The sequence below is a fragment of the Mobula hypostoma genome, chromosome 3 (assembly GCF_963921235.1).
Source record: "Mobula hypostoma chromosome 3, sMobHyp1.1, whole genome shotgun sequence".
In the NCBI taxonomy this organism is placed as follows: domain Eukaryota; kingdom Metazoa; phylum Chordata; class Chondrichthyes; order Myliobatiformes; family Myliobatidae; genus Mobula; species Mobula hypostoma.
The window spans coordinates 13,886,140-13,907,872 of NC_086099.1; the positions used below are offsets into that span (position 1 = coordinate 13,886,140).

General features: G+C 42.7%; 1 protein-coding gene across 5 annotated transcripts in view; it reads right to left on the bottom strand.

Moving 5' to 3' along the window:
* Window positions 1–21,733, bottom strand: part of atp8b1 (ATPase phospholipid transporting 8B1) — a 182,791-nt gene that overhangs the window by 88,690 nt on the left and 72,368 nt on the right. Inside the window, exon 1 of one of the 5 annotated variants that reach the window (XM_063042666.1) lies at window positions 18,709–19,143. The exons of the other annotated variants lie outside the window; for them this stretch is intronic. Coding sequence (XP_062898736.1) covers window positions 18,709–18,763 — 55 coding nt within the window. The 5' untranslated portion in view covers window positions 18,764–19,143. Of the gene's footprint in view, window positions 1–18,708; window positions 19,144–21,733 lie in introns of those variants that run through there. 5 annotated transcript variants of the gene reach the window in all.

The window sequence follows — 21,733 nt, forward strand, 5'->3', positions numbered from 1 at the left end:
TGTTACCATCTACTACCTTGAGACTCATTTCCTTGCAGGCACTTACAGGAGAAAAATTACAATAGAATTTCTATTGTAAAGACTAGACATAGATAAAGACTGACAAACAATCAATATGCAAATAAAATAATACTGATAACGAGTTGTGAAGAGTCTGTGCACTGTGGAATCAGTTCGGAGTAGTGTAAATGAAGTAATCCATGCCAATTCAGGGGCATGATGATTGCACGTAGCATGGCAGTTAGTGTAACACTTCATAGTGCCAGTGATCAGCATTCAATTCTCGCTGCTGTCTGTAAATTCCCCTCCTGACTAAAGGCCAATTTATACTTCTGCGTCAAATCTACGTCGTAGGTAAGGCGTAGCCGCGTATCCTATGCCGTAGCCTGACGCGCACCTCCCCAAAAATGTAACTATGCACCGCAGCGACGCAGACTGCAACAACTGTGATGGGACCGCTTGGTAACATCGCGTTTCCTCCTACGCTGCAATAGCTTCCCATTGGGTGACTGAAGGGCAGGGAAGGAACTCTGGCTGCAATGCTTTCTATAAAGCTTTACAGACCTCCGAAATTATGGAGGACCCTGTGCTCGACGCCACTTTGTAGCTAGCTGCTACAGTCTGTTGACTTCCTCCTGAAGCTAAAACTCGAATGGTGATTGCCAGTCTCAGAGTATACTGTGCGTACACTGTTGCAAAATAAATTGTTGGAGGTGATGAACCAAATCGTCAGATCTACCTGCTGACATCTGAAAATATTTGAAATGAATTTCCTCGTCCATGTCTCTCAGTAGCCGGACAAGCGCAGAAAATACACTCTCCTTCAGTTTCAGTCGCCATTATTTGAAGTTTGAGTTTCTTCGTGTTGCGTTTCAACACAAAGAAACTCAACACAGTGGCATAGAAACCCTACCGCTAACTAGCGTATTGGCGGTGAATTGCAGAGCGACGCAGACACACCAACGCACAATTATAAATGCTCACAATGGCGTAGGCCACTTGTGTGGGCTACAGCGTAGGCTACTACGCGGAAGTATAAACCTGCCTTAAGGCTACGTCCACACTAGCCCAGATAAATCTGTAACCAAAGCTTTTTCTCTTTGTTTTGACCCTCCATCCACACTGAAGCGGCGTTTTCCTCCCCCGAAAACGGAGCTTCTCTAAAACGCTCTCCAGAGTGTTTAAATCTGAAAACGTCAGTTGGGCGTTGTAGTGTGTACGGGGTAACCGGAGGTTTTAAAAAACCTGTCATCCCTTTCATCGGTGAAGGGACTATGGCTATAGGAAATGTTTCCAGGGTGACCCCTCTGTGGGAGTGGGGAAGATGTTGGTGGGGCCACCCGGGGGTCTGTGTGTCCATATGTGTAGCTATTGTAGTGGCTGTGAGGCTGGTATTGTGGTGGTGAAAAGTACTTGGGGGGGGAGCCATCATTGCAAATCCCTCTGCAACAGAGTTAGTCAGTTTTTCAATGTTCGTTGTCAGCCGGGTCATACTGTCCGTGAACTCCCTGTCGGTTGCCTCCATACGCTCCAGTATTTGTTTTTTTAATTTTAAGTCCTCATGTGCGAGAGCCAACAGCTGTCCGTCATTTGGCAATTTCCTTTTAAGTTTTTCTAGTCTGTAACTGGACGAACGCGCACCAAGTATACCGTTTCCTCTTCCTTTGTTTTCTGTAGATGTGTCCTGCGCATGCCCAGTAGGAGGAGATTCGCCCAAATACCCGTTTTAATGGGGACGGAGGTATTTTCAAAAATGCCTGGCGTGGACGCCTATCGTTCTTACGCGAAACCGGCGTTTTCAAGATTATCCGGTCTAGTGTGGACGTGGCCTCAGTGGGTTTCCTGTGGGTGCTCTGGTTTCCTCGCACATTCCAAAGGCGTCTGTTTTGGGCAGGCTATGCTGATGCCAGAAGCATGGATTGTGTTGGTCATTGCTGCCAACAGAACATTTCACTGTACGCTTTGATGCACAAGCAACAAATAACATTCATCCTTCAACAATCTCCGAAACATGTGAAATTGAGGTTCTACACAGATCTGAAACAGTTAATGAACAAATTGAACTAAGTGGGTTAGAACAGCCAAAAGCAGTGATCACAGTTTCAAACAACTACAAAGCCACTTAAGTGTTAGAACAGCAAGATGACTGTCAGACAGTCACACTTCACATCTCAGTTTAGCAGATTTAAGTAAGTGATACACGGTTGGAAGTTTTGACAGGTGATTACAGGAATCTGCCTCACCATTTAGACTTCATTGTGAACATTAATTGTTGCAGAAGAGGGGACGGGTTGGTCAAGGCCTTTTGATTAGCAGCAGTGCAGAGACCATCAGTTTGTTGATAATAATTTACATGGAAACCTTTTAGTTTACAAATGCAAGACACTTGTGTGTTCTGCGAAATGACTGCTGAGGCTGTTTCTGGATGCAGGCAACCTCCAGCACAGGTTGACAGGTTTGTAATTTTAAGGGTGTCAAAAGTTATGGAGAGAAGGCAGGGGAGTGGGGTTGAGAGGGATAATAAATCAGCCATGATGGAATGGTGGAGCAGATGCGATGGGCCAAATGGCATTATTCAGCTCCGGTGTCTTTTGGTCGTATTCCAAATGGGAAGGGTGTTGAAGACAAAGTTCAGTCGTGCAGTGGGAAGGGTTGACAAAGCATCAGGGCAGTAACACAGGCTTACTTGATATTAGGCTGCAATGAGGTTGGATTTTTTCTTCATCCACAGATTATGATTTGTAGCCACTGTGATGTGCCAAATCTTTGCAAACTTCAAAGAAATTAGAGAGCTCTCATGCTTTCTTTGTGATGACACTTACGTGCCCGTCACAGGACAGATCCTCTGATACATTAATGAAGAGGAATTTAAAGCTGCTTTGTGAGAACAAAAGATGCAAAAGAGTTTGGGACCTGTACTTACCTCCGTGGACACTTTATTAGGTACACTTGCACATCCATTCATTAATTTAAATATCTAATCAGCCAATCGTGTGACTGCAACTCAATGCATAAAAGCATGCAGACATGGTCAAGAGGTTCAGTGCAAAAAACAAAACATTGGGCGAGCAGCAACTCCGTGGGTGAAAATGCCTCATAAATGAGAGAGGTCAGAGGAGAATGGCCACACTAATCCAAGCCAACAGGAAGGCAACAGTAACTCAAATAACCAAGCATTACAACAGTGGTGTGCAGAAGAGTACCTCTGAATGCAGAACACGTTAAATCTTGAAGTGGATGGGCTACAGAGGCAGTTTAGTTAAACAAAGTTATTTAGAGTTTCCTCCTCTTTCATCCCCGGCTTCCCATAATAGCCTGGTTACGAAACAAAAGGCAAGGTGACTTCTTAATTCCTTAAATTTCAAAGATGGTAACACTGCTTCCTCAACATTTATCCCACTCAACTTTTCACGTTTCTCTTGATTAATTTGTACTTAAAGTGGGCCAGCTACAGGAGCCTTAGGTGCTGTATCGCCAGTTTCAGGAACAGTTGTTACCCTCCAATCATCAGGCTCCTGAGCCAGCGTGGATAACTTCACTCAGCTCAACTCTGGACTGACTCCATACCCCATGGACTCACTTTCAAGGGCTCCAGACTTATGTAATTGGTGAAATTAATTATGTAATTTATTTTAGTTGCTCATTGATAGTCAGTTTTTGTGTGTAGTTTTTCATTGATTCTATTGTATTTCTTTGCTTTACTGTGAATGCATGAAAATGAATGTCAGTATAGTATATGGTGACATATTTGATACCTTGATATAAATTCACTTTGAACTTTGATCATGGAGAACAAATCAGTATTTCCTTAGCATTCAGAATTAAAAAGGGTTAAATATGGTGTCAGACAAATCATATTGCCCTTTGTTGGAAACACAAACCCACCTCAAAATGAAAATGATAAAGTTTAACTAATCCATTTGTCAAACACATAGCATTTCTTTAATGGTTCCTCAGAATAAAAATGGTACATGGGTTTTGTAACGGTGAGCATGATGCTTTTGCAGCTCGGATGTCCGGGGTTGGGAGTTCAATTCCCATACGGAGCTTTTATGTTTTCTCCACGACCTCGTGGGTTTCCTCGGGAGCTCTGGTTTCCTCCCACGGTCCAAAAATGTACTGGTTACTCAGTCAATTGGTCATTGTAAACTGTCCTGCAACTAGGCTAGGGTTAAATAGGCAGGCTGCTGGGCAGGGCAGTTCGTTGGGTCAGAAAGCCTCCTGCCAAAAGAACATTTGCAGGCACCCTGACCTCTGCAAGGGACTGGCAGCTGTTGGTGGACCTCAAATGGCAGCTGAAGTTCCCCAACCATATTGCAGCCACCACCCTGTGACCAGACATTGTCCTAGTGTCTGAGTCTACTAAGCAAGTGGTGCTGCTGGAGCTGACAGTCCCATGGGAAGATAGCTTGGAAGAGGCCTTTGAAAGGAAGCTCTCCAAGTAGGCAGGACTGGTTAGCAACCGTCAGCAGGCTGGATGGAGAGCAAGGTGTCTCCCAGTGGAGGCTGGTTGTAGGGGATTCATAGCCCGTTCTTTAGTTAGAGCCTTCAGCATTTTGGGCATCGAGGGAGAGAGGAAGAGGAGAGCCATCCGCAGTACCACCGATGCGGCAGAGAGGGCCTCAAGATGACTGTGGCTCAAAAGAGGGGAGCCATGGAGTCATAAGTAGCTAGCCATCTGGACACAAGCTGGGGTCTGATCAGCCCCGGCTGGGTCACCTGGAGGAGGTTGTATGATGTTGAAAGACCCGAAACACCCGATGATTCCAGGAACATCACTGAAGATGTGTCCAGAGCATCAGTAGATGTACATACACAGCAGTTCCTTAGCAGACAGAGGGAGACAGAGACTTTTAAAAAAAAAGTGTAATCACCAGAAGTTTGAAGGAAGAAAAAAGCAGGGTGAAACCTTCCTAATTGAGCTTCGATGGTTAACTGGGGGAACAGGACCAGACATAAATGCCTTCATCCCTACTTGGTCACAATTACATGAACATAGAGTAGCTAATAATTGATAGCAGATAATGAGCCCATCAGCCTGTCTGAAGTTTCCGTTTGCTGCCAAGGTACTTAACCTTCTAGTCCAGTATTTATATCTGACAGATCACTTCATGACAGTGGAGTGACACCTAATCACATTTGTTTATTAGGATAGGGTGAGTGTTATTTATCCATTAATTATATGCATCTATTAATTGATTATTTATTTATATTTATTGACATACAGGGCAGAATAGGACCTTCTGGCCCTTCGAGCCACGCTGTCCAGCCATCTCCCAGTTTTAACCCTAGCCTAATTCACATTGTACAATGACCACTACCACAGGTAGGTCTTTCAACTGTGGGAGGAAACCACAGCACCTGGAGAAAACCAATGTGGTCATGGGAAGAACATACAAACTCTTTCCAGGCGGCAGCAGGAACTGAACCTGGGTCGCTGGTACTGTAAAAGCATTGTGCTAATCACTATGCCACCGTGCTGCCCATTTATGTCTGTTAATCATATTGATTTGCATTTGCACTGTTCGTCTTGGGGGCAGAGTACTGACAGGGATTGAAAATTGGCTGGCTGACAGAAAACAAAGAGTAGCGATTAACGGGTCCCTTTCGGAATGGCAGGCGATGACCAGTGGGGTACCACAGGGTTCAGTGCTGGGACTGCAGCTGTTTACAATATATATTAATGATTTAGATGAGGGAATGAAAAGTAACATTAGCAAATTTGCTGATGACACAAAGCTGGGTGGCGGTGTGAAATGTGAGGAGGATGTTATGAGAATGCAGGGTGACTTGGACAGGCTGGGTGAGTGGGCAGATGCAGTTTAATGTGGATAAATGTGAGGTTATCCACTTTGGTGGTAAGAACAGGAAGGCAGATTATTATCTAAATGGAGTCAAGTTAGGAAAAGGGGAAACACAATGAGATCTAGGTGTTCTTGTACATCAATCACTGAAAGCAAGCATGCAAGTACAGCAGGCAGTGAAGAAAGCTAATGGCATGCTGGCCTTCATAACAAGGGGAATTGAGTACAAGAGTAAAGAGGTCCTTCTGCAGCTGTACAGGGCCCTGGTGAGACCACACCTGGAGTACTGTGTGCAGTTTTGGTCTCCAAATTAAAGGAATGACATTCTTGCTATTGAGGGAGTGCAGGGTAGGTTCACAAAGTTAATTCCCGGGATGGCGGGACTGTCATACGTTGAAAGATTGGAGCGACTGGGCTTGTATACTCTGGAATTTAGAAGGCTGAGAGGGGATCTTATTGAAACATATAAGATTATTAAGGGATTGGACACGCTGGAGGCAGGAAGCATGTTCCCGCTGATGGGTGAGTCCAGAACTAGAGGCCACGGTTTAAGAATAAGGGGTAGGCCATTTAGAACGGAGTTGAGGAAAAACTTTTTCACCCAGAGAGTGGTGGATGTATGGAATGCTCTGCCCCAGAAGGCTATGGAGGCCAAGTCTCTGGATGCTTTCAAGAAAGAGATGGATAGAGCTCTTAAAGATAGCGGAATCAAAGGTTATGGGGATAAGGCAGGAACTGGATACGGATTGTGGATGATCAGCCATGATCACAGTGAATAGCGGTGCTGGCTCGAAGGGCCGAATGGCCTACTCCTGCACCTATTGTCTATAGTCTTCTTTTGCACATTGGTTGTTTGTCAGACTTTGTGAGTAGTTTTTCCATTGATTTTGTTGGGTTTCTTTGCTCTACTGTGAATGCCCACAAAAAATTGAATCTCAGGGTTGTATATGGTGACATATATGTACAAACTTTGAACTTTTGACACTTGACACATGGGATAGAGGTACTGATATACAATGGGAACTTTAGAGGCATAAGTAGATATGGGTGGCTGATACTAGAATTGTATTAAAAATAAACAAAGCATGAAAATCACAAGACTGACGGAAGTAGCTTTCAGTTGATATGATCGAAAGATACGACTCCTGAACAATATGTTCAGTTGAGATCTACTCAGACATTACCTCAGGGAAAATAAAAATGGGGGAAAGTGCTTTGTTAGTCACAGTTTTGAACAATTTAAAACATTGATAAGAAAGAAAAATAGATGAAAGATTAGCTTTGTCACGTGGACATCAAAGCACACCCACAGAAACGTGTCATTTGAGTGAACGACCAACATAGTCAGAGGATGAGCTGGGGTCAGCCCGGAAGTGCCACCAGGACTCCAGTGCCAACATGCCATCCCAATAATTTACTAAACCTAAACTGTCTTTTTGGATTGTGTGAGGAAACCAGAATAATCAGAAGAAACCCATGAAGTCTCAGGGAGAACGTGCAAGCTCCTTGCAGACAGCAGAGGGAATTGAACATCAGGCATGAACACTGGAGCTGTAATGTGTTACACTAACCACTGCTCTACCGTGTTGGCACCGCCCGGGAATCCTGTTACATGCTAACTGCCTTTTCTTACAATTTTGAAATAGACTCTATCCTTGTCAAAATCAGCAGTTGAAAAGTTCAGGCTCTGTCAAATAAAAGGTGTACTGGAGCATAAAATAATTGCAGGGATCACTATGTCAGCTTCTGTGACGCGTAGTACTTCCAGATGTGGGCTCATCAGTCAATCAACAGCACCGTTTAAAAATTCAAGGAACTGAAAACCAATTCTACAACCATCATTCTGCTTTCCAAGCACCTGAATATGAGCAGCTACTTTGTATAAAGACCAAGTGCTTTAAGACAAAGTAAGAATTTTACAAAAAATTCCAGTTATTTTCACATAGACCCCGCAAGGTGTATCTCTGGGATATTTCAACATCCAAGATAGTTTAAAGTATTTCCAGTCATCATCGTTATGTGCCATGTCATATTACGTCAGCAAATTTTTCACATTGCCTTCTTTTGGGCGTGTCTTTACAAGCCGGGTGATCCCAGCCATTATCAACATTCTTCAGAGACTGTTTGCCTGGCATTAGCGGTCACACTGTAGGGCAGTGCAATGAGTGGAAACATGCATAATTAGCAACCACTGACATTGAGTTGGGTTTCATTTTAAGAGGCTGTTCGGACAGGATAATGTAATGACAGGAAGTTTTTTTTTTAAAAACCAGACTTTATGTTTTGTGTTTGTTGGAAAATAAAGGAGTTGTTCCAGTTTCCCTTAAACCTAAGATGCATCTGCCGTTTTATTTACGAAAACCTACAGCATGACCAGGACTTGAGATCTGCACCAGCTGCTCTCACGACCATCCACCACCTGCTCCCATGACTTCATGTGACCATGATCGGGAGCGGGGACTAAGTAGGTGCTACACATTGCCCCAGGCTGGCTAACAGAAAACAAAGAGTAGCGATTAACGGCTCCCTTTCGGAATGGCAGTCGGTGACCAGTGGGGTACCGCAGGGTTCAGTGCGGGGACCGCAGCTGTTTACAATATATATTAATGATTTAGATGAGGGAATTAAAAGTAACATTAGCAAATTTGCTGATGACACAAAGCTGGGTGGCAGTGTAAAATGTGAGGAGGATGTTATGAGAATGCAGGGTGACTTGGACAGGCTGGGTGAGTGGGCAGATGCAGTTTAATGTGGATAAATGTGAGGGTATCCACTTTGGTGGTAAGAACAGGAAGGCAGATTATTATCTAAATGGAGTCAAGTTAGGAAAAGGGGAAACACAATGAGATCTAGGTGTTCTTGTACATCAATCACTGAAAGCAAACATGCAAGTACAGCAGGAAGTGAAGAAAGCTAATGGCATGCTGGCCTTCGTAACAAGGGGAATTGAGTAAAGAGCAAAGAGGTCCTTCTGCAGCTGTGCAGGGCCCTGGTGAGACCACACCTGGAGTACTGTGTGCAGTTTTGGTCTCCAAATTTGAGGAAGGACATTCTTGCTATTGAGGGAGTGCAGCGTAGGTTCACAAGGTTAATTCCCGGGATGGCGGGACTGTCATATGTCGAAAGATTAGAGCGACTGGGCTTGTATACCCTGGAATTTAGAAGGCTGAGAGGGGATCTTATTGAAACATATAAAATTATTAAGGGATTGGACACGCTGGAGGCAGGAAGCATGTTCCCGCTGATGGGTGAGTCCAGACCCAGAGGCCACAGTTTAAGAATAAGGGGTAGGCCATTTAGAACCGAGTTGAGGAAAAACTTTTTCACCCAGAGAGTGGTGGATATGTGGAATGCTCTGCCTCAGAAGGCTGTGGAGGCCATATCTCTGGATGCTTTCAAGCAAAAGATGGATAGAGCTCTTAAAAATAGCGGAATCAAAGGTTATGGGGATAAGGCACGAACTGGATACTGATTGTGGATGATCAGCCATGATCACAGTGAATGGCGGTGCTGGTTCGAAGGGCCGAATGGCCTACTTCTGCACCTATTGTCTATCTTTTGTCCAAAAAGTGAAGATAGGCTGTACATAATAATGAACTTTTGACTATTCTCTGTATGGCCCCACATATGCTTTCATTAAGATAACTATCTATATTAAATTCGCAAAAAAGTTAGCTTACACAGTAATTACACATGTTTTCTAGCCCAAGGTTTTGCATTACGAACTGAAATCAATAAAAGGTTCTCTGTATCATATCCAAGTACACAGTCACTGGACTACAATCGAACTGAATTACAGGTCGAAGACATCACAAATATCACACACACATTTGGTGTTTTTAACAAAAGACTTTACTTTCACTCAGGTGTCTAGTTTCCACTTCAGTCAGACCATTATATCCCGGCAGTAACTACGCCTAAACGTTGGCAAGGTTGCACACACCAACTCTTTGACAAACTAAAACAATTAAAATCAAAAATAGTAGACTTGCACTTGGATCAGTCTTCACTGTGGAAGACACTAACAGGGTGTCAGATATTGAAGGGTGTTGGGGAAGAGAAGTGAGTGCAGTTACTATTACAGGGGAGAAGGTGCTCTAAAAGCTGAAAGACAAAGGGTACACAAATCACCAGGACCAGATGAATTGCACTCTAGGGTTCTGAAAGAGGTAGTGGTAGAGATTGTGGAGGCATTAGTAATACTCTTTCAATTAGACTCTTGCTTGGTGGCAGGGGGCTAGAAAATTGCAAATGTCAATCCACTCTTTCAGAAAGGAGGAAGGCAGCAGAAAGGAGATTATAGATCATTTAGCCTGATCTCAGTGGCTAGGAAGATGTTGGAGTCAATTGTTAAGGATGAGCTTATGGAGTACTTGGTGACACAGGACAAGATAGCACAAAGTCAGTATGGTTTCCTTCAGGGAAAATCTTGCCTGATGAACCTGTTGGAATTACTTGAGGAGATTACACATAGGACATACAAAGGGGATGCAGTGGATATTGTATATTTGGACTTTCAGAAGGCCTTTGACAAGGTACCACGAGGCTGCTTACCAAGTTAACAGCCCATGGTATTACAGGAAAGTTACTGGCACGGTTAAAGCACTGGTTGATTAGTAGGAGACCGTGAGTAGGAATAAAAGGATCCTCTTCTGATTAACAGAGTGACTAGTGGTGTTCCACAGGGGTCAGTGTTGGATCCACTTCTTTTTATGCTGTATATCAATGACTTGTAGCCAAGTTTTCAGATGGTACTAAGATTGGTGGAGGGGCAGGTAGTGTTGAGGAAACAAGTAGGCTGCAGATAGACTGAGATTAGGAGAATGAGCAAGAAAGTGGCAAATGAAACAATGTTGGAAAATTCATGGTCATGCACTTTTGCAGACTATTCTGTAAATGGAGAGAAAATCCAAAAATCTGAGGACTTGGGAGTCCTTGTGCAGAACAACCTACAGGTCAACTTGCAGGTAGAATCAGTGGTGAGGAAGGCAAATGCAATGTTTGCATTCATTTCAAGAGGTCCAGAGTACAAGAGCAAGGATGTGATGCTGAGGCTTTGTAAGGCACTGCTGAGGCCTCACCTTGAGTATTGTGAACAGTTTTGGGCTCCTCATCTAAGAAAAGATGTGCTGGTATTGGAGAGAGCTCAGAGAAGGTTTACAAGGTTGATTCTAGAAATAAAAGGGTTATCATACGAGGAACATTTCTTAACTCTGGGTCTGTACTCACTGGAATTTAGAAGGATGAAAGGGGATCTCAATGAAACCCTTCAAGTGTTGAAAGGCCTAGACAGAGTAGATGTGCAAAGGATGTTTCCCATGGTGGGGGAGTCAAGGACAGGAGGACACAGCCTCAGGATAGAGGGTCGTCCATTTATAACAGATATGGAGAAATTTCTTTTGCCAGAGGGTGGTGAAGTTGTGGAATCCACACACAGGCAGCTGTGGAAGCCGGGTCATTGGATGTATGTACGGCAGAGTTTGGTAGGTTCCTGGTCAGACACGGCATCAAAGGTTAGGGAGGAGGCTGGGGAATGGGGTTGAGGAGGGAAAAATATGATTGAATGGTGGAGTAGACTCGATGGACCATATGGCATAATTCTGCCCCTTTGTCTTATGGCCTTATAAACAAATGGCTGTTCAAAGTTCACGGTACAATTATCAATGTATGCATGCAAAAGAACAACCCTGAAAACTGTCTTCTCCACAGACAGCCATGAAGCAAAGAAAACCATGTAACCCCTCGAAAGAGAAACATCAACCCCCTCCCACGTGCAAAATAAAAACAAATTGCACAAGAATGAGTGAAAACACAGAATATAAAAAAAACAAAATTAAAAGAATCCAATCAAACTACATTCCAATCCACAAACTGCAGACCCACAACTTGTCGTATAGAGCACTCTCAATTAAAAGACTGCCCATGATTCTGGCACATTGAAAGCAATATGTAAAATTTGCTCCTGAAGAACAAACCAGGAAAGAAAGGGTTAATGTATCAGGAGCATTTGATGGCTCTGGGCCTGTACTCACTGGAGATTAGAAGAATGAGGGAGAATCTCATTGAAACCTACAGAATATTGAAAGGCCCAGATAGAGTGGGTGTGCAGAGGTGTCTCCTGAAGAGGACCAGATGGCATGGCCTCAGGATAGAAAGACGTCCCTTTAGAAAATAGATGTGGGGGAATTTCTTTAGCCAGCGGGTGGCGAATCTGCGGAATTCATTGACATAGACAGCTGTGGAGGCCAAGTCACTGAACATATTTTAAGCGGAGGTTGATAGGTTCCAGTAAGGGCGTCAAAGATTACGGGAGATGGCAGGAGAATAGGGTTGTGAGGAAAAATAGATCAGCCATGTTTGAATGGCGGAGCAGACTTTGTAGAACAAATGGCCCAGTTGTGCTCTTACGTCTTATGGTCTAAAATTCCAACCTCCATTGACATTCTGTAACTTTTGCTTCACCGGGTTATCTCTATGCAACATCCATTTGAATTTATGTTGTCGAATTACCAGGATATTGGGATGGGAATGGTATCCCTCAAGGAAGTATACTAAATTTTGATTAATGCTGCTACAATTATTTTTACAATAGATGACGAAGGTGGCAAGATATAGAACTTCACCTAATAAACCAGGAAATAGGTTTGCAAATAAACCCCTTGGCACATCAGCCTTTATAAACCAAAGTATTAAGTACAGGAGATGAGATGATATGTTGAAGTTGTATAAGACATTTGTGAGGCCTAATTTGGAGTACTGCGTGCAGTTTTGGTCACCTACCTACAGGGAAGATGTAAATACGGTTGAAAGAGTGCTGAGAAAATTTACAAGGACGTTGCTGGGGCTGGGGGACCTGAGTTATAAGGGAAGATTTGAATAGGTTACGATTTTATTCCTCGGAACACAGAAGAGTAAGGGGAGATTTGATAGAGGTTTACAAAATTATGAGCGGTATAGATAGGGAATATGCAAGCAGGCTAATTCCACTGAGGTTGGATGGGTCTGCAACCAGAGGTCATGGGTTTAGGGAGAAAGGAGAAAAGTTTAAGGAGAACATGAGGGGACGCATTTTCACTCAGAGGGTGGTGAGAGTGTGGAATGAGCTGCCCGCACAAGTAGTGCATGTCAGCTTGGTTTGAATGTTTGAGAGAAATTTGTACAGGTACATGGACAGGAGGGGTATGGAGAGCCATGGTTCTGGTGCAGGTTAGTGGGAGTAGGCAGAATAAGAATACAGCACCAACATGATGGTCCGAAGGATCTGCTTCTGTGATGTACTTTTCTATGACTCTAATGTGACTAAAATAATCAAAAAGGTCATGTATACAAATTCAGGCTAATTCGATTAGCAATGATTGAGGATTGATTAATTTCAGAATGAGAATCAAGTTTAATATCACTGGCATATGTTGTGAAATTTGTTAAATTTGCAGTAGCAGTACAATGCAATGATAACAGAAAGAAAAACTGAAATATATAATAGGTAGTGGTTAAGTTAAGTAAGTAGTGCAAAACAAAGGAAATAAAAAAGTGGTGAGAAAGTGTTCGTGAGTTCATTGTCTGTTCAGAAATCGGATGGCAGAGGGGAAGAAGCTGTTCCTTAATCATTGAGCATGTGCCTTCAGGGTTCTGTACCTCCTTCCAGATGGTAGCAATGAGAAGAGGGCATGTCCTGGGTGGTGGGGGCCCTTAATGATGGATGCTGCCTTTCCTTGAAGATGTCCTGGATACTATCAAGGGTAATGCCCATGATGGATCTGACTAATTTACCAACTCTCTGCAGCTTACTTCGATCCTGTGCAATAGTCCCTCCCCATACCAGAAGGTGATGCAGCCACTTAGAATGCCCTCCACGGCAGATCTGTGGAAATTTGCAAGAGTTTTTGGTAATGTACCAAATCTCCTTAAACTCCTCATGAAATATAGTTACTATTGTGCCTTCTTTATGGCTGCAGTAATATGTTGGCTCCAGGTTAGATCCTCAGAGATTCCAGATCGGCAATTAATAAAAAAAATTTCATTATCTTAACTATTATTTTGCCATAGCTCAAGCTTGCAAAAGATATCGATAATCGAACAGTTCGCACTGGAAAAACTTACTAATTTTTTTTCCAAAGTTGTGGCTCAGAAAGTAATGGTACTTTAAAGATATTAGCAACTTTGTACAGTGGAAGGCTAACCTGTTGTTAAATTTCAAAATCTTACAGTAGACAAAGTCAAATGCAAACTCAGCCACTCATTAAGAGGCGAGTACAATGGAAAGAAACTGTGCTGGAATAATCACTCACATTACTCACAAATCTGTCCCATTCAAATTCAGTTCTTCATGCCCGGATGAGAATGCTTACACCTCACTTCATGACCGTCCCACATACAAACTGAGCAGATCTAAAATGGAATGTTGTTGCATGAAAGCAGCATCTATCATCAGGGACCCCTACCACCCAGGTCATACTCTCCTCTCGCTGCTGCTATCAGGGAAAGAGGTACAGGAGCCTCTGGTGTCACACCAAGTTCAGGAGCAGTTATTACCCCTCAACCATCAGTCTCTTGAACCAAATGGGATAATTTCACTCAACTTCTCTTGCCCCTTCTTTGAAATGTTCCCACAAATTGGGGTTATTGGGGTCTCCCTACATTCTGTCTAAGACCTCTTTCAGAGTCGATGCCTCCAGAAGACATGGTACATCATTAAAGACCCCTCACACCCTCTCCATGAACTGTTTGTTCTTCTGCCATCAGGCGAACGTCACAGGAGCATCAAAACTAAAACCGCAAGGCTACTAAACAGCTTCCTCCCAAAGGCAGTCAGACTGCTAACTAGCTGCTCCACCTGACTCTGCTTTGGACACTTTTAACTTGCACTGGACACTTATAACTGATTTTAACTGACATGTGGCTATTGCGTTTTACTATTTATTGTTATGTTTATTATTTAGTGTTGTGTTTGTTATGTTATGATTGCACTGCTCCTGAGAAACGCTGTCTCATTCTGCCCTGCAGAGCTGATGTACAGTTAGAATGACAATAAAGTTATTTGAATCTTTGAATCAACCAATGGGCTCACTTTCAAGGACTCTTCCATCTCATGTTCTCGATATTTATTGCTTATTTATTTATTTTTCTTCTTTCTTTCTGTATTTGTGCAGTTTTTTTTGTACACTGGTTGAAAGAACACCCAAGTTACTGCAGTCTTTCATTCATTCTATTATGGTTATTACTCTATTGTGGATTATTGAGTATGCCCACAAGAAAATGAATCTCAGGGTTGTATATGGTGACATATATGTATTTTGATAATAAATTTAATTTGAACTTTGAAGTATGACAATTAACAATCCTAGGTCAGAATTTGTGTGGAACTGCACAAGAAATGCTAATGAATAATAATATGAAGATGCAAATGAAAGGTTATTTGCATGTGTTTAGTTGATAATGGGACAACTGTGGTTCATGGCATGGTAAGGCAGCATAACATTTCACAGCACCAGCTGTAAGATTGTTTTCAGTTCCTGCTGTTACCTATAACGAGCTTGTAAGTTTACCCCACGACTGCGCGGGTTTCCCTGGGTGCTCTGGTTTCCTCCCACGAAGACGTACACGTTGGGGTCAGCAAGTTGCTGACTTCAAAACGTTGCTGTGACTGAAGGCACCACTTTGAGTTACGTACAGCAAACGTACATGCGGTGACAAGAAGCCAATTGAAAAGCAAGTTGTTGCTGATGCTTTCAGGTCAGATATGACCACAAATAACAGCAGGCGGGGCACCACCCTGGAGGGAGAAACAGATTTTATTGTTGCCGCTCAGTGGCCTGGTATGGAAACCGCAATGCCCAGGAACAGAAAAGCCTACAAAAACTGGTGGATTCGTCCCAGTCCATCACAGGAAAAGCCCTCCCCACTGTACAGCACATCTGCAAGGAGTGGTGCGACAAGAAAGCAGCATAATTGCAGGCCATGCTCTCTGCTTGCTACTGTCATTGAGAAGCGGGTACAGGAGCCTTGGGTCCCACACTACCATGCTCAGGAACAGCTTTTTGCCTACAACCATCGGGCTCCTGAATCAGCACAGACAGCTTCTCTCACCTCAACACTGGACTAATTCTACAACCTATAAACTCATTTTCAAGGACTCCACAACTCATGTTCTCAGTCTTATTTATTTATTTGCTCAATTTTCTTCTTTTGCACGTTGGCTGTTTGTGTGTAGATCTTCATAGATTCTATAGTATTTCTTAGTTTCTGTGAGTGCCTGCAAGAAAATGAATCTCTGGGTAGCTAGCATACAGTGACATACTTTGAACTTTGACACTTAAACACTGTTTCCCTCTCTCCAGATAGTTTCAGCACAACCAGTAATGAATGGCAACTTGTTGAATCACGTTAAAAGATCCGACAGGATGCTTATTTGCCAAACTCCCCCCTCAGTTTTATTATTTAGTATATCTGAAACAGAATCCCAGCGTTATCGAACCTCGAAAACAGCCCCTTTCATCTATTGTGTCCATGCCAAAGAAATTGCCTACCTGAGTTAGTCCCATTTGCCTGCATTTAAATATTAAAGAGTAGCTTTATTCATCATATGTACAGTAAAATGAGTTGTTTGCATCAAATCAAATCAGCACTACACTCGTGTGACCAATGAACCTACAAACCTGTGGACGTACGTGTGAGTTGGTGGCTGGGCATGTGGAACAGGGATTGTTTTGTGGTTGTTCTGTGAACATGGTGGGCACGCTATGTTGGCATCAGAATGCGTGACGACATTTGAGGGCTGCCCCCCCCCCAGCACATCTTCAGGTCGCGTTGGTAATGCAAACAACACATTTCAGCGTATGTTTCAACGCACGTGTGATAAATAAATTAATCTGAAACCTTCTCACTTTAAATTCATGTCCTGGTTTGGGAGGAGGGGGATTCTAAATCTCATGGGATAAAGACTGAGACTATTCTCATATTTTATATAAAAACCCATGCATTCCACAATGAGGACGTACAGAGGCTCCTTACAGAGGACACTAGAATTGAACTCCGAGTTTCCGATGCCCCAAGCTGTAATAGTGCCATGCTACCTGCTATGCTTCATCCAGCTCCATCATAGACACCAGCCTCCCCAGCATCAAGGACATCTTCAAAAGGCAGCATCCAACATTAAGGACTACAATCACCCAGGACAAGCCTAGTTCTCATTGTTACCATCAAGGACGTGGTACAGGAGCCTGAAGACACACATTCGATATTTTTGGAACAGCTTCTTCCCCTCTGCCATCAGATTTCTGAATGGACAACGAACCCGTTACACTACCTCTCTTCTTGTTCTCCTTTTGCACTACTTATATAATTTAATTTTAATACTAGAAATGACTTTATTACTTACATCCTTCACATACATGAGGAGTAAAGATCTTTATGTTATGTCCCCGTCTAAATGTGCAATGTATTATATTTGTTATATAATTTACGTTATGTATTGCACTGTACTGCTGCCACAAAGCAACATTTCACAACATATGGTCAGTGATATAAACCTGCATCTGATCATTGTTTTATTCCATTGCCTTGGATATATTAATAATGTGGGTTTCAATATATCCCTTTCATCTCCTCAAATACCTCATCAACTCAAATTATATTCACTACTGCAAGTCATTCACTCCTTAACATTGACAATAGGGATGCGTGATAGGGTTGAATATATTAACCAGGCCAACAGGCTTCATTTATTTTACATACACACACACACACACACACACACACAAGGCTGGAGGACTCGACTCAACAGGTCAGGTAGCATCTATGCAGAGGAATAAAGAGATGGCATTTCAGGAAGAGACCCTTCATCAGGACCAAAGTGTCACCTCTTTATTCCTCTCCATAGATGCGGCCTGACCTCCTGAGTTCCTCCACATTTTGTGTGTGTTACTCTGGATTTATTCATTCATTTGGAGATACAGCACAGTAGCAGCCCTTCTGGACCATGATAATGCACCACCCATTCACACCCATGCGACAAATGAACTTACAAACTCGTATGTCTTTGGAATGCAGGAGAAAACTGGAGCCCCCAGAGCAAACCCACATGGTCACGGGGAGAACGTACGACCTCTTCATAGGCAGCAACAGGGACTGAACCCAGGTCACTGGCAACCTACAGCATTACGCCAACTGTTACACTATTGTGCTGTCCAATAGCATCTGCAGAATCACTTGTGTTCATCATTTGTTATTAACTCATCAATAACCTCCCCAGGGTAGAAGCAGAAGACAAAGTAGTCAATATTCAATATTGGTGATGATACAACTAATTTTAAAATTGATTAAAAATAAAATCACAAAAGATATCACCATGAAAGGATTAAGAACCATTGAAGGTTCTGTCTTCTGCATTGAGATAAATAGGTTTATCATGGTGAAAACTGAACTTCGGAAATAATTAACACATTACTGAGTGATGTCTCTCTGGACAAAATGACTGCCATTTCTGAGCAATGGTCTGATATTTCATCTTTTCAGTTCCTGTGCATTTCCAGGTGGGGTGAGTCTTCAAGTTTAACCCATCTATTATCCTGCAGTAAATTCAACCCAGTCACTCATCGCCATTGTCAATGCTGAGGACTCAATTACTTACACGATTGAATACAATTTGACTAGATACAGACATTTGAGAAGATGCCTGAGCTGTATTTTCTGGCAATATAATGAAGCTGGAAAACATAGACATTTCTTCTGATGTCTTTCTACATCAGAAGGAAGCACTGAATTGGCAGCTGATGATTGCTAACGTACTGAGTGCTCCAATCTATGCTATAAAATACCCAAGACATTGATACAACTGCAATTCATACGTATCAATCACACACAATCAAAAGGCAAAGTGACAAATATTTGTCAGCAGTGAACATACCTAAAAAGAGCACTGCCACAAAAAAGCAGCATCCATCATCAAGGCCCCACACCATCCAGTCCACGCTTTCTTCTCGCTGTTGCCATCGGTGAAGAGGCACAGAAGCCTCAGGGTCCACGCCACCAGGTTTAAGAATGGTTATTACCCTTCTACCGTCAGGCTCCTAAACCTGCCTGACAGTCACCTCAACACTGAACCAATTTCACAACCTATAGACTGACAATCAAAGACTCTGCAACTCTTGTTCTCAACATTATCTCTTTTGCACATTGATTGCTTTTCAGTCTTTGTGTTTAGTTTTTCATAGATTCTATTTATATACCTGTTCTACTGTGAATGCCTGCAAGAAAATGACTCTCAAGGCAATTATATAGTGACATATACATACTTGGATAATATATTTACTTTGAACTTGACCAATACAGTCCCTTTCAACAAGATTAACTCCTCCTCTCAGGAGAATTTATACAGAAGGACAAATAAATATTTAAAGCTGTGAGTCCCAGACCCCCTTTCTGAGTCAGCAGTGAGGAACCTGGATGTTATTACCTCTATGGTCACTCTCAGGTTGGAGGAACAAACACTCATATTTCGTCTGGCTAGCCTCCAATCTGACGGCATGAACACTAATTTCTCCAGCTTCTAGAAATTTCTCACCCCCCCCCATTCTCTCCTTTTCCATTCCCTCTTACCCTTTTCTCTCTTTCTCATCTGCCCATCACCTCCCTCTTGCGCCTCTCCTCCTTGACTTTCTCCCTATAAAATCTTCCTCACTATCCACAACTCTGCCAATTTTTGAGTAGCCTACAAATGTAATCAGCTCACCTACATCATCGTCAAAATCCTTTGTGTTCCACAAGCAGAGTTCCCATCACTGGTCACAGATGAGTACAGTAGTTAGAAAGGCACCCTTCCACTACTGTATTTTTCTATGGCCATGCCAATTTTGCAGTCTATCAAGTCCCATGGATAGAATAGAATAGAATAGAATTATTGTCATTGCTCAAGGCAATGAGATTGTGCAAAACTAATTTACCATGCAGGACAGATATTTACAATGCATGCAGTATGGCTTAATTAAAATTCCATATTTATATGGAACAAATTACTTTGAAAGTCTATAATACTCAAAGGACATTGGCAAGCGGGGGTGTAGCGTTATTCAGCTGCACAACAGCTCCAGGAAGAAGCTGTTTTACAGTCTTGGCTGTTGTTTCTGTATCTCCCACCAGATGACAGGTGATTGAACAGATAGTGTCTGGGATGGGTTGGGTCTTTAATGATGTTACCGGCGTGCCAAAGGCATCGAGAGTTTCCATGTCCGGTAATCAAGAACAGTTGCAAAACATAGGGCAACATTATTAGTGAAATAAAAGTTGACTCGCAAACATCATCTTTAAAAAATAAAACAACGCACTGAGTTTTCTATTGACTTCACATTTGATGACCCATGTTATTTTCAGCCCCTTAAAGCCTTTACCCCAAGGTGCCAACTAATTATATTGCCAAAGCCATTTTGACAAAGCACATTAAAAATTATTTCATCATTTAAAATGGCTGAGGTTTCCAAGATTCAAAGGGGATCAACAAGCACAGGAGCCAACACACACGAAATGCTGGAAGAATTCAGCAGGTCAAGGCAGCATCTACAGAAATGAATGAATAAGCAGCTGACCTTTCAGGCTCTGACCCTTCTTGAGGACTGAAATTGAAGGGGGAAAGATGCCAGTATAAAAAGGTGGGGGAAGAGAGGAAGAAGAATGAGCTAGAAGGTGATAGGTGAAGCCAGGTTGAAGAAGGAAGTATCTGATAGGAGAGGAGAATGGATCATAAGAGAAAGGGAAGTGGGTGGGGGACCCAAAGGGAGGTGATAGGTGAGGGGAATAGGAGGAGGAGGAAGGGGGAGGAAAAAAAACTTACTGGAAGGAGAAATTGATACTACCTAGACAGAATATGAGGTTTTGCTCCTCCACCCTGCGAATGGTTGTGGCAAAAGAGGCCATGGACCAATATGTCAGAACAGGAATGGGGATAGGAATTAAAATGGTTGGCCAGCAGGAAAATCCACTTTTTGGCAGATGGAGTGGAGGTGCTCAACAAACCAGTTCCCCAATTTATGTCAAGTCTAACCGAAGTAGAGGTGGCAATATCAGGAACACCAGATACAATAGACTACCCCAACTGATTTGCAGATGAAGTGTTGTCTCACCTGGAAGGACTGTTTTGAGGCCTGGAATAGAGCCAAGGAAGGAAGTGAATGGCAAGTTAAATGCCAATGATAATTTGATAGAAATTGATTTGGTTAAGAGTTCATTTTTAATGGGCCTGTTCCTGTGTTGTATTGTTCTATGTTCTTCTACGTGCTACAATAGAACTGTAGATTTTACTGGAGCTGAACACAGAGTTCATGTATGGTTTAATTGCAGGGGGTCAACATGCCACAATGCCAAGATTAGAACAGTGTCTGGATTGAGCAAAATAGCTATCATTAATCAATTGTTATCTCATTATGGTCTTCCACTTTGTTTACCTGCACTGCACTTTTTCCATTTTTACATGTTATTCTGCATTGTTACTGTTTTACCTTATTCGAGGTCAATGCATTGGGTAATGATTTGATCTTTATGAACAGGATACAAGATGAGATTTTCACCGTATCTAGGTACCTGTGACAATAATAAACCAACACCATCCTCTGGGGAACAGAAACATTGATTCAACAGCACTGACTATGAAGCAAAAAAATACCTGGACATGTTGAATATGATGAGTTTAATTCATTACATGTACATTGAAACTCACAGTGATACACACAATGTGCTGGAGGAACTCAGCATGTCAGTCAGCACCTATGGATGGGCATAAACAGTCGAAGTTTCGGGCCGAGACTCTTCATTAGGATTCCTCAGGCAATGACAGGCACGACCACGACAGGCAACTCCTGTGGCACTATATCAGTCTCTGCCATTCCTTTGGTTCATCAGATGCTTGAAGAGGGGGAGCTTGCTACATGGGCAACATTGCT